This window comes from Pleurodeles waltl, chromosome 12 (genome assembly GCF_031143425.1).
Source record: "Pleurodeles waltl isolate 20211129_DDA chromosome 12, aPleWal1.hap1.20221129, whole genome shotgun sequence".
Taxonomy (NCBI): domain Eukaryota; kingdom Metazoa; phylum Chordata; class Amphibia; order Caudata; family Salamandridae; genus Pleurodeles; species Pleurodeles waltl.
The window spans coordinates 624500412-624513894 of record NC_090451.1 but is presented as its reverse complement, the minus strand read 5'-3'; the positions used below and the strand labels follow the sequence as shown (position 1 = coordinate 624513894).

The 13483-nt window shown below is 46.0% G+C and overlaps 1 protein-coding gene across 1 annotated transcript in view; it reads right to left on the bottom strand.

The window, feature by feature from the left end:
• Nucleotides 1-2285: 2285 nt before the first annotated feature.
• CCT3 (chaperonin containing TCP1 subunit 3) overlaps nucleotides 2286-13483 on the bottom strand; it is a 193033-nt gene continuing 181835 nt past the window's right edge. Inside the window, exon 14 of the mRNA XM_069217997.1 lies at nucleotides 2286-2657. Within this exon, the coding sequence (XP_069074098.1) occupies nucleotides 2559-2657 (99 nt within the window). The 3' untranslated portion in view covers nucleotides 2286-2558. The remainder of the gene's footprint in view (nucleotides 2658-13483) is intronic.

The window sequence follows — 13483 nt, the reverse complement described above, 5'->3', positions numbered from 1 at the left end:
ATGCCAGGCTGGTGGAAGAAAACATCTTCTTCCCAAGCTGATCCAGCCTCTTGGATTCCCTATCCGGGGGAGCGGAAGGGAAGGCACCACAGGAAGTCGAGGCTTGGACAACCAAGCTCTCAGGAGTGGAGTGTTGTGTCAGGAAACAAGGGTCGCTCGGAGCGGGCCTATGGCGGTGGCCGACTGTCATTCACAGGAGCCCCTGTGCTGGGTTTGGACCACGTACCCAGAAGGACGTCTGTAAGAGCCTCATTGAAGGGCAACATCGGCTCTGATGTTGTCACCCCCGGCTGAAGCACTTCTGTCAGGATATTCGTCCTGACAGGCACCGTAGGCAAATCTAGGTCCAAGACCTCAGCTGCCCTACGCACCACCATAGCGAAAGAGGCACCCTCCTCCGTAGCCGCATTAGGAGGAGAGAGCATACCAGTATCTGGAGACGTGTCCAGGCCACTGGCCTCCCCTAGATCCTACCAGTCCTGTTGCAAGCCACATTCTAAAGGGTCCTCAGACCCCTCCCATTCCTCTCCTGCGTCTGGCTGATCTAAATAATGCTCAGACAATGATCTGGGCTGAATTGGCCCCGAAGTCGACGTCGCCCCGGCTCATACGGAATAAGGATGGGGCTGCCACTGGTGGGCGCTGGTGGTGGAATCGTCGACGTCGGACCCGGCGCCGAAGGAGGTCGACTGTGAGAGACAGGCACTGGTCCGGATCCGGTATCGGATCCTGGGGTCCCCAACGGCGCCAAGGCCAAAGACTCTGCGTCGCATCCGAAGGGGCCCCTGCTGACCCCGTGGGGCCCGAAGGCCCACCCGAGGGTACAGCCCGCTCAAAAACAAGACACATGGCCTCGTAAAACTCTAATTTGAGCGGGGGTCGATCCGGTCCCCGGAAAAGGGGGAAGACGCGGAGTCGACCCTGGCGACGGCTCAGCAGAACCGCGCTCGAAATGTCGACGTTCCCTAGATGCCTCGTCGGCCGACAGCCGTGGCGAAGACGAAGTCCGCTTGGACTTCTTCTTGCGCCTCTTACCTTCGGATGACCTCGAATGCGAGGAAGAGGACTTGGGGCTCCGGGAGCGGTGCCGTGACATCCGCGGAGTCGTGCCGACCGAAGACGAATGTCGGGCCGCAAGAAGCTTGAGGGATCTCTCCCTCAAGGCCTTCGCGCCATGGCCCGACAGTCGGAGCACGAGGTGGAATCGTGGTCCTTCTCCAGGCATCAAAGACAAACATGGTGCTAATCCGTCACCGACATGGTGCGATGAGACGCACCACACAGTTTGAATCCTGTCTTTCTCGAAGGCATGACTTCAAACAGTCAAAAAAGCGTCGACAAAACAGTCGAAGCAGGGTAGCTCTTTCCGGAACTGCGCTTAACCAGAGCGGAAGGAAAAGAACTGACGTACGCGCGCAGAGACGGCATCTATATAGACAACCGTGACGTCATAGACGGCTGTCGACTCACGCGGATTCGAACGACGACGCCCGACGGCGCGCGCGCAGGGTACTGCTAACAAAAAAAACTCCGGATTCGAAGCTGTCGCCAGAGAATTCTAAGGTAAGGAAGCTGCAGCTAGAAGTCTCTATCAGATCAATAGTAATTCTCATGCAGCCTAGCCCTGGATATCTCGATTCAATTTAGGTTTAAAGCGGTCAATGGGTGCACAAGATTCTTGTTGGTATTGCTGTAAATCAAATGTAAAATGTCTGTGGCTTCTGTAGCGTGACTGTCCTGGAGCTCTCAAAAGATATGTTCGAACCAGACATTGGAAAAAGGAAAAACATCCTGTGGTGAATATATGTCCTGGTGCATTCTGGTTTCTGGGAAAGTGGTATGAGTGATCTCCAGATAGAAAGCTCTTCTTCAAAGACAAACAAGTTGCAACATTTATTCCCAAAACTGGATCACAGGAATGAACACAGCATGTGATCTACAGCAGCACGTAATGCACATCCAAATTGTGCCACCATCACGTGCAATTTCTTTTAAAAAATGACTTGCTACTTTTTATTCTTCCCAAAATCTCTCCAGACCTCCACAAACCCAAAGACTGCCACGAGTAGGCAAATAAAAACCAAAGAAAATGTAGAAAGTCTTAGAAAGTTCTGATTCTAGACAGTATCAGTTACGACTAATTAGACATACTCTTATCCTACAAATCTCAGCTCAGAGCTCACACGAGTTTCCAGAATAGCAATGCCCTTGTGTAAAGCAATTCTGTAGTACAATTATTCTGTCATGTGTGTTCTTATAATGGAGAAATACACACAACACATAACTGAGTCCAAAACAATTTTTTACCTTTATTGTTGGCAGCAAAAAGTTACGGATAAGTTTCCACACAAGTGAAGACAAACAGTTTCTCAACTAGAATAGGGCAAGAGTCCCTTACTCGTGAGGTCTCATCTTCAACAATCTGCTTCGAACAATGATTATTTGTCTGACACTTTCCTTGCTGGAATGGAAAAGAAGCTGCAGCAAGAAAGTGGAGTAGTTGAATTCGGCTGTGTAAGTACTGCAATATTCTACATGTTCAAGCTAAATTTGTTCTTTTATTCTTGATCTGGATTTGGAGCTCCTCTGTCTTGATTGTCTCCCTTCTTCTTGTGCCCGGAGACAATATCATCAATACGAAGCAATAAAATTGCAGTCTACAATATAAATATGTACAAGAAATAGCAGTCAGAAACAAATATACCACTGATATACTCACACATCTATGTCTTTTACAACGAATGAGTCTTTTAGACAGGGCATACAACCAAAGCTCTATATCATAAAAAAAACCTTAATAAATAAGACATATCACATTATTTAGACCTTAATAGTGCTAACTTCTATAATGTGTTTCGTTAGGTTTTGAATGAAAGACTCCAGTTACACAGACATTTTAAATTCTGTTGTGATCGCATGACCTCAGAGTTTTCCTACAAAAACTATGCATTTCCACAGATTAGTTTGACATTTTTTCTTTTACGGTGCAAGTAGATCGCCTTTTATATACTGTAGAAACAAAGTCCAGAACCATAGGAGCACAAAAAATACTTTTACAATATTGTTACCTTTTAACAAAAAAAAAAAAAACAAAAAAAAAAAAAGTGCTTTGTTTCTACAGTCATTGCAGCTTGTTCAATCAGCAGGGAAGCCCTACACATAAAACCAGCTAAACGGACTATAGTAAACAAAACGATATTGCTTTGCCAGAAGAAATCACAGAAAGAAAAAAAGAAAAAAACAGAACATGAGCAACGTTATTTCTCTGCTGCAACTGTTAATTCGGGTGCTCCAAAGGAAGGCATGTAGGACTCAAGGAAAGGTCTGCTGATCTAACAGTCCACAGGCCATACATTATGCATCACTGTGCTACACTCATATGGTGGCAACTCCCTCCTCACAACAAGTTGGGACAGACAAACCATTGTTCAGGAGTAAGCTCATTTTAAAACAATCTGAACCATTAGTGTACCTTAATCTCTTACAAATATAAATACCCAACTGTTTAAACGGTCATCTCACCCACCAAGTTATTACATGTTTTGCGACATACATTGTTTCATTTAGTTTTTCCTTAGTTGTCCTACTGCAATCTTGCTGCCGATCGGATTTCACAGCTCTCAGCACTGGCGAAAGTGATAAGGGGTGGGGCCAATTAAAAGGCCAAACACTCTTTATATCAAGGGAATGTAAAGAATGTCAGCTAGGATAGTTGGATTGTTAAAGAAAACTGGTGTAATTCTAGTTTGGTTGACATGAAAATTCAAAACTACGACTGGAATGAATAACGGATGGGTCTTCATAACCATCCTGGAAAGCAGTAAACAGTTCAACTTCCAAAAGGGCTTGAATCTCACTAACCATACAAGCAGCGGGGATAGCCACTAAAATCTGTCTTCCGAGACAAATACTGTAATGAAGCATTACGGATAGACTCATACCGTTTTGATAAACACGAAATTAGGTCCCAGAGGATGTTAAGGGAGTTTTGTAGGAAGAAAGACATCCTTTAACTTGGCTTGAGCCAAATATAACAAGTGTCACAAAATAGATTTTTTGACAAGTCATGGGATCGTGACCTTTCGGTTTGCCCCTACAAACTACAAGCCACTTAACATTTGTTAATGCTTTCTGGTGGATACTCTAACTACAGAATCCTCACCTTTGGACTATCCCCAGGCGCCAGACTGGGTATGGAAGATTTTATCAGCATTGCTCATGCATGCCGGTAGGCGACGTCGTGCAGCTCCGTTCTGCCACGGAAGTGAAGAACAGAGTCACATATATGAACACTAGCCCTGTGGGCTTAATTCTGTTTCTTTCTGCACTGTCTGTGCCCTCAGATGCGGAGCCAAACAATAATCAGTCTATACCTGTGTGAAAGTCGCGGACCTTTTCAGATTGAAAGGGAGATTAGCCCACAGAACAGGGAGGATGGATGGAATTAAGGAATCTGCCGAGTATCCACCACAAAAAGTGTTATTGAAGGTAAGGGACTTTTTCTGATGAAGACTTCTAACTGCAGGTTCCTCACTTTTAGAAAAGATACAAACCCAGTAACTCCAGAGGTGGTGAATCTGTGGAATGGCTCAGATTAATAAATCCTACAGGACATGGGCGAGCAAACTACCCCTCCTGACGGATCTGGCTGTAAAAAGGTTTAGTTCTTCATAAGCGCATGTGCTGATGCCCACATCATAGCCAGACAGATGTCAAGTACAGGTACTCCATGTGCCATCCCAGTATAGCAGCATTGGTCCTGGTGGAATGGGCTGTCAACTATTCATGGGGCTGCTTCTTTGTTAGTTCCTAGCTGATCTTGGTGCAGAGGACTATTCATTTTGACAGAGTCCTTGTCTATACCGCCTTGCCTTTCTTTGCCCCAGAGAACTCTACAAAGAGCTGATCCGCCACTCGATGAGTCAAAACTTTATTTTTTTAAATCTCAGCACAACAGGTAGTTTGAAAGAGAACCAGGGACATTTTCACCAACATATGAGGGCAGCAATTTATATCTGGACCAGTTAGATGCCAGTGGTTGTACATTTCTCCATCCAGGAATGGCACATCTGAATCTAGCGCATTACAACCAAGATGGTCAAAACAGCACCCATATAGCAGCAACATTACAGAGCTTCACCGCAGCTATGCAACTCAAATGCATGGGCAGCGCTGCCGGGGCACCAACTACACCGCTTCAACCCAGAGGCGCTGGGGAAAACTAGCAGAGCGACTCATGAAGCCCTGGGCTCCGGAGATGACGAGGACCCTGAAATCGCATAGGACTACAGGGTCAGCAGTCAATACTCTAAAATGGCGGCAGCCCTGTGATTCATATCAGCGCGATCTGAACCGCACACATGACCTTGGGCATTCCCCGAGTCCCGAAGGTCCATAGATAGCGATGGCAAGACAAATGAGGAGCAGCACGGTGCACAGGCCTACTACAAAATAAGGCAAAAGCTGGGGAACGAGCACTGCTGGAAACCTGCAGTCTCAACTCCATACAACATGAGCAATGGCTGTGAATCATGGTCAGCGTGAAGCAGAGTGGGATACTTGCTGAGTCCTCAGTAAACCACCCATGTGAAGAAAGACTGCAATACCCCAGCCACACTGGAATTTTCAGTCGCTTCCAGGAGCCCAGGAGACGTGGTGCGACTGTGAACCACCCTTACTAGCGAGACAGGGCATTACAACTCAGCACACAATCCTTGGTGTAAGACTCGGCCGTGCTACCTCTGTGCGAAATGCATGTGCCCTGAAACACAACGATAGCTGCTGCCCAGCTAAACATAGTAGAGACAAGGCCTATTGAATTGACGCAGAAGCTTTTACCCTGAAGCCATGTAGGGCTTACCTCTATTGCGTGGGAGACACCCTCCACTGGAGATAGCTGCATGGGGGTGAATTGGCCTACACAGTAATCTGCACCGCTGAGGAGCAACCCTTGCCCCATCGCCTGACCAGTCCCACTTAGCAACATGGCCATTCACCTCTCAAAGATACCACCTTAAAAGACCTGATGAGCAAACCTCCCGCTAAGAAATATGAGTAATGCCCACACACCACCAAACGCATCCCCTGCGACGGCAGCACCTGCTGCTGAAAGCCTGAGGCACCTTGGACTCGCCAGTTCCTGGAACACCCCTTTGGAGCCCAGAGAGAGGATATTGCAGCCCTTAAATGTGAGATGGCAGCCGATATCAAAGAATTGATAAAAGACCTGGGCGACATGGGTCAAAGACCGGACATGCTGGGGCACTCCGGTGACCAAAAGAAGAGCTCAGTCAGACTCCGGGATGGAAATGATGATATACTCTGCCGCCTGGAAGACCTTGAAAACCGTTCATGCAGTTCTAATATCCACATCAAAGGAGTCCCATTGCAAGTGGACGCAGGGAAATTGGAGGACTAATATAGTGATTCTCTTCTGTTAAATTGCCCCAGAATTGACGGATAAAGACTTTGAGCTGGATTACATCCCATACTCCCTGTATCTGCCCATGACTATGCTGAAAAGTATCCCACATGGGGGAAGTTGGGTTGGGATAGTGGAGTGGCTGAAGTTTGGAGTGACAAAAGTGGGAGATGTATTTTTTTTTTTTTTTCAAATCGGGATGTTAAACTCTTCCCTTTTGAGGAGTTCCACACCGAATTTGATATCACTCAGCACCACTTTTTGCTCCACAGCGTGGTTACGGCAACCATCCGTGCGCACTGGAGAGCCGGACAGTTTGAGCGGAGGCCGTATGCCACTAGCCAGTACATAGTACTCTCTATGGGGAAGATGAAGGCTGTTTCCTATCTATATCGAAGGCTGCAGGAGGACATAATATTACCACTTGAGACCCTACAAAGTGGGGAGAGGATCTGGGGACCCCCATTCCAGACAAGGAATGGACAACTCTCCTAGAGCAGCTGCCAAAGTCCTCTCGCAACACACGATTTAAGCTTATTAACTATTTTATACTACGTAGAGCCTACCTCACCCCGGAGCACATCAATAGATACTTTCACACAGTGACAGCGGCGTGCCCATGCTGCAACAAAGTCCTCGGTTTGGATTTTGCCACAGGGCCAGTAGAATGGTCTCTGACGCAGACATTACAGGATACGTAATCCAGACTGCTCTACACTGATCTTGGATCAACAAACGTGCTCATCCTGGTCTCCGCTAGAGTAAGGTCCAGTCGATGGCTCAGGAGACCTTTAGCAGAGCATCCTGAAATCTCTCACCATCTATCTTCACATTGCAGAATGGTCTTTCTGCACCAAAAGGCTTTCCAAGCCAGACACTGAATCTTTATGGTCCTCGGGAAACAGATTACAGACCAAATGCTGGTCTGATGATGGGAACTCTGTTGCTATTAAGAAAAAATGTAAAAGTAATATTTTCCACACCAGTCATTCTTGTACGACTGGGCCCTGATTTTCTCAATCATTTGAATCCTGAGTCTCACAAGGTTATCATGTCAAGTGTTTCTTCTTCTGGTGTCTTGCCGTCAAAGTCTTCACCTTCTGTAGCGCGGCGGTACTGCAATACTTGATAGTGTGCTCAATAGTGGTGGGGGAGAAGGGAAGGTGTGTGGGTGAGGAGGGTGGGGTTTAAAGAAAAAAAAAAAGGAACTTTGAAACAAACTTCTTCAGAGAAAAGCATGCAACGTCTGTGCCCAACACTAAATTGCAAGACTGTGCACAGCAGGTGTTTTACAGAAGCACATACTGCAAATATTCAATTTTACTGCATCTCTTGACAAAACATTGTGAATTATGTATGTTATGAAGTGTAAAAGTTATGAAAATGTCTATCTCTGGGGGAATATTGTCTCTTTAGAAGGGTGCCTCTGGGATCATGACATTTGTAGGATGTGGAGCTGGAGGTACATGAGCCAAAGGAAACCACAAGAAACGCCACAGGGATTATTGAAGTGAGGGTTATTTAGCCTTAACTACAGTTCTTCAGTACTGATATTTTTCACGGCATCATATGCTTGAATTATTTTCTGATTTCAGGATGGGAATCCGCAGTAGACAATGCTGACACTACACTATCTCAGTAAAGCAAACAACATTGAAAAACAGACAGACACTACTCCAAGCCAATCCATCTCATTATGTAACCAAATGCCACCAATAAGGGGGGAGGGATTCAGAGCTCCAACCCTCCTCTGAGATTTCAATTATAAGATTCCTGCACTTCACAAACCACTGGTAGCCTCAGCAGTCTGTTAATGGAGCATATGAATCTGTTAAAAAACAAAAAAAAAGAACTGTCGTCATTTTTTTCTTTGCCACCTTTGACTCTTACATAGATTCTCATGTTATAGTGAAGACCACCAAAGTACAAATTACACAATACATAGTTGTTGATGAGGATCACATTGGTGAAAAAGGTTGAGCACTGACTTTCAATTCTCCATTTCGGTTTTTCAATTGAATAATCTGGCAATAATGCTTGGAAAAAGTCTGGGTTGAATCCCAAGCCGCTGTCTGGAACCCTCATTAAGCAAACTTCGAAAGTGCAAAAGATGGTAGCATAAAGATCTATCAAGGGCATGCCCCTTTAGGCAAAGACACCATGTACCACTTATGGGTGCAGATGCCACTTGTTCTAAAAGCCAGATGTAATGATGTTGCTCCATGGGAGATGAGAAATCTTTTATCTGTACCTCATATTCAGGGACAACCCCAGCCTAAACTGGGTGCATCTGACACCAAGGATTCTTGAGAGGGCAAAATGCCCTGCTACACTTCAGGTTGGCATTAGAAATCCACTACTGAAAGTCTGAAGCCACCTCTTCAGAAATCCAAAGCATTCCCAATGCTGGGCCCACTGCAGGCAAAGATTCCACTGAAGGGCTCTCATGTGCCCGCAGTCATAGGGCACCAAGAGGATGCAAGATGCTGGGACACTACACAGCCTCCGAACTGTCAAAGGTGGAACAATAGCTCTCGCCTCAAACATCTGAATCATAGCCCAAATATTCAAGATTCTCTACATGTCAGTCAGTGAAGTCTGGCCGTAATCATAAAAGTAGGTAGCAGAGATGGAGCCGAATTCAATACTTGCACATTTGGAGAAAGGTGTGGCACTGAAAAAGAATCACTTGTTGAGGCCCAAGGGAGTCAAGGCATGGTCCAGAACCATGGATGGTGTAGGCAGAAGTGACACATGGTCAGATGACAAAATCGGAGGACCAGCTGGCCGAAGCTCGAATGGAGGTCTCAACAGAACCTGGGAGAACGAAAGCACACCAGAGGGATCCAGAACCATCTTGAAGGGCTGTAGCATGGCCTCCATGAAGGCCATAATTTGCTGCAATCTCTACACTTGCCCAGTGAATTCTGGTATTTCGGCTCCCGACTAAGATTTGGATCAAAATCAAATCAGACATATAAGTTGGGCTTTTGGAGAGCACACTACGGGACTGCTCCTTGAAGCAAAAACCCCATTTGGAGTTTGTGTTTTCTTTTCAACTTGACTTGACATTGTCTTGGATTGAGCCGAAGGCAGGAGCCCTGACTGGGAACAACATTTCTTCTTCTTCTCATGCTCTCACTCTCTGAAGGCCTTATGATGCAAGTGGGTGCATCTGGCACAGGGGACTTGGAAGTTATGCTGGTTCTTAAACACCAAAGAAGTGCACAGTGCGCATATGTGATCAATGCTTGCATCACAGTTTAAACCCCCTAGTTTGGTGACATCCATGAACATTTGTCATAATTATCAGCAGTATCACAAAATTTCTAATAAGAGATGTCTCCATACCTTTTTCACATTAAACTCAATATATATTTTCCCCCAATATTTGGTATCAGGAGTTTCCTCTGAACTACATGCAATACAACTCCCAGCAAACTATTCAATTGTGAGCCGTTTTCCATGTAACTCAAGTGAAATACTATTATATATATATATATATATACACATACATATACATATGTACACACACATATATTTATTATAATTTATAATATACTATATTTATATAATTTCGCAAGACAAAACAATTGTTTGTAGCCTTCCAAAAACCTCATGCAGGAAACCCAATATCCAAGCAAGGCATTGCCAGATGGATAGTGAAATGTATTCAAACCTGCTATATTAAAGCAAAGAGAGACCTGCCTATTACCCCAAAGGCACACTCCACTAGAGAGAAAGGCGCCACAATGGCCTTTCTAGGAAATATACCTATGACAGAAATCTGTAAGGCAGCCACATGGTCTACTCCTCATACATTCACAAAACACTACTGTGTAGATGTGTTAACAACAGAACAAGCCACGGTAGGACAGGCAGTATCACGAACATTATTTCAAACAACTTCAACTCCTACAGGCTGAGCCACCGCTTTTGGGGAGTAACTGCTTACTAGTCTATGCACAGCATGTGTATCTGCAGCTACACATGCCATCGAACGGAAAATGTCACTTACCCAGTGTACATCTGTTCGTGGCATGAGACGCTGCAGATTCCCATGCGCCCTCCCGCCTCCCCGGGAGCTTGTAGCCGTTTCAAGTTGATAAAAACTATATATTATATGTTGATAAAACTTGTACATTTGTAAATTTGTAAATATATATCACTTTTAATCACATTATGTACATACATACTTACTCCATTGCATGGGCACCTTTACTATATACACAACTCCTACCTCACCCTCTGCGGGGAAAACAATCTAAGATGGAGTCAACGCCCTTGCGCAATGGAGCCGAAAGGGAGGAGTCCCTCGGTCTCGTGACTCAAAGACTTCTTCGAAGAAAAACAACTTGTAACACTCCGAGCCCAACACTAGATGGCAGGATAATTCACAGCATGTGAATCTGCAGCGTCTCATGCCACAAACAGATGTACACTGGGTACGTGACATTTTCCACGTTGCTCCTAAGTATTGTTGTATTTGACACGGTTGTAGATGTGATTTTTGGTAGTTTAGAGAGAACCCTAGCTTGTGAAGGCTTTCTATGACGTACTTTGTGTGTTGAAGGCACTGTTGCTGAGTGCTGGTTTTTATTAACCAATCGTCTAAGTAAGGGAATACGTGCATGTGCTGCCTCCTGATATGAGCAGCTACTACCGCAAGGCATTTTGTGTATACTCTTGGTGCTGTTGTTATCCCGAACTGTAGCACTTTGAATTGGTAATGCACGCCTTGGATTACAAACCTTAAGTATTTCCTGTGGGAAGGATGTATGGGTATGTGGAAGTAAGCATCCTTGAGATCTAATGTTGACATGTAGTCCTGTTTGAGCAAGGGAATCACGTCTTGAAGTGTCACCATGTGAAAGTGATCTGATTTGAAGTAGAGATTTAGTGTTCTGAGGTCTAGTATGGGTCTCAGTGATTTGTCCTTTTTTGGAATTAGGAAATACAGGGAGTAAACACCTGTTCCTTTTTGATGATTGGGTACTAGTTCTATTGCTTCTTTTTGTAACAACGCTTGAACTTCTAGTTGTAACAGATCTAAGTGCTGTTTGGACATGTTGTGTGCTCTTGGAGGCACATTTGGTGGTATTTGTAGGAATTCTATGCAATAACCATGTTGGATAATGGCTAGGACCCACGAGTCTGTAGTTATGGGTTTCCAATTTTGGTAATAATCTGAGTCTCCCCCCACTGGTGTTGTGTGTTGGGGGTTTGTGACGTTGGAGTCACTGTTTAGTTTGTGGGGTTTTTGGGCTTTGGAATGTCCCTCTTGTTTTAGGGAATTGTCTACCTCTATATTGTCCCCGGAAGCCTCCTCTTTGGTATTGGCCCTGGTATGTGGGTCTGGCCTGTGAGGCAGAAGGCTCTGTGGTTTGGGCCCGAAACCCCCCCTCTAAAGTGTGGCTTCCTAAAAGTGCCTCTGCTCTGTGGGGAGTAGAGCGCGCCCCTGGCTTTGGCCGTGTCAGTGTCTTTCTTTAGTTTGTCTATTGCTGTATCCACCTCCGGCCCAAACAATTGTTGTCCGTTGAAAGGCATATTCAGCACAGCCTGCTGGATCTGTGGCTTAAATCCAGAGGTACGTAGCCACGCGCGTCTCCGAATGGTGACCGCTGTGTTTACTGTTCTGGCCGCCGTGTCTGCTGAGTCCATAGCCGACCTGATTTGATTGTTGGAGATGGTTTGGCCTTCCTCTACAACTTGTTGGGCACGCTTCTGGAACTCTTTGGGAAGGTGTTCAATGAAATGTTGCATTTCGTCCCAATGTGCCCTGTCGTATCTTGCCAATAGAGCGTGCGAATTGGCAATTCGCCATTGATTGGCTGCCTGTGCTGCTACCCTTTTGCCTGCAGCATCGAATTTCCGACTTTCTTTGTCGGGTGGTGGTGTGTCCCCAGATGTTTGTGAGTTCGCCCTTTTTCCGGGCTGCTCCCACTACCACTGAATCAGGAGTCAGCTGTTGCGTAATGTATACAGGGTCCGTAGGGGGAGGTTTATATTTCTTTTCGACCGTAGGTGTGATGGCTCTGCTCTTAACTGGGTCTTGAAACACCCGTTTGGCGTGTTTTAACATGCCTGGTAACATTGGCAAACTTTGGTATTGGTTATGTGTTGTTGACAGGGTATTGAACAGGAAGTCATCTTCTATCAGTTCTGAATGTAATGCTACGTTATGAAAAGTAGCTGCCCTGGAAACCACCTGCATGTAAGCAATACTGTCTTCTGGTGGTGATAGCCTTGCCGGGTAGCAATCCGGACTATTATCAGAGACTGGTGCATCGTACAGATCCCATGCATCTGGGACATCTTGGCTCATCCCTGTGTGCGTTGGTGACTGCACCATTGGGGGTGTTGCTATTGGAGACAGATGTGGTGAGGCCGGTGGCGATGGCTGTGGAGAAAACTGGTGTTTTTTCTTTAGCCACTTTTGCTTTTGGCTGCATTTCCGCCTCATGGAATGCGAGCTTCCGCTTCATCTTAATTGGGGGAAGTTTACTTATTTTCCACTTGTCTTTCTGTATATGGAGCCTCCTCTGGGTATGGTCTGGCTCTCCCATCCCCAGTTCTTGTTCAAACCTGTGGGCTTGTAATTGTGAGGAAAGGCCCGGTTCGTCCATATAGGAGCTTTGTTTCGGCTCCGAGGCTGGGTGTTTTGGCACCGAAACCTTTTCAGCAGTCTTTTTCGGCTCCGAAGAAACCTTTTTGGCTTTCGGGGTACCGATTTCTCGGTGCCGGATCTGGTCGGAGCCGGTATCTCGGTGCAGAGTATATTCGGAGCTGGTATCTCGACCGGAGTCGGATGTCTTCGGCTGTGAGACCTTTTTCGGTGCCGATGCTTGGTCACCGTGCTTTCGGGTAAAGCCATGACCTGTCGGCGGTGGCGTCCCCTGGGCCTTCACGATTTTCGAGTGAGTATTTGCCGGGGCTGGTTTACTCACAGTTTGTTGCCTCGTCGGCTGCTCACTCTCGGGCTCGTCAGAGTCCGAATCTGGAATGGAGAATGACTCTTCTTCGACGTCGGGGTGTCCGGCCGGTGTGGACACCATTTGAAGT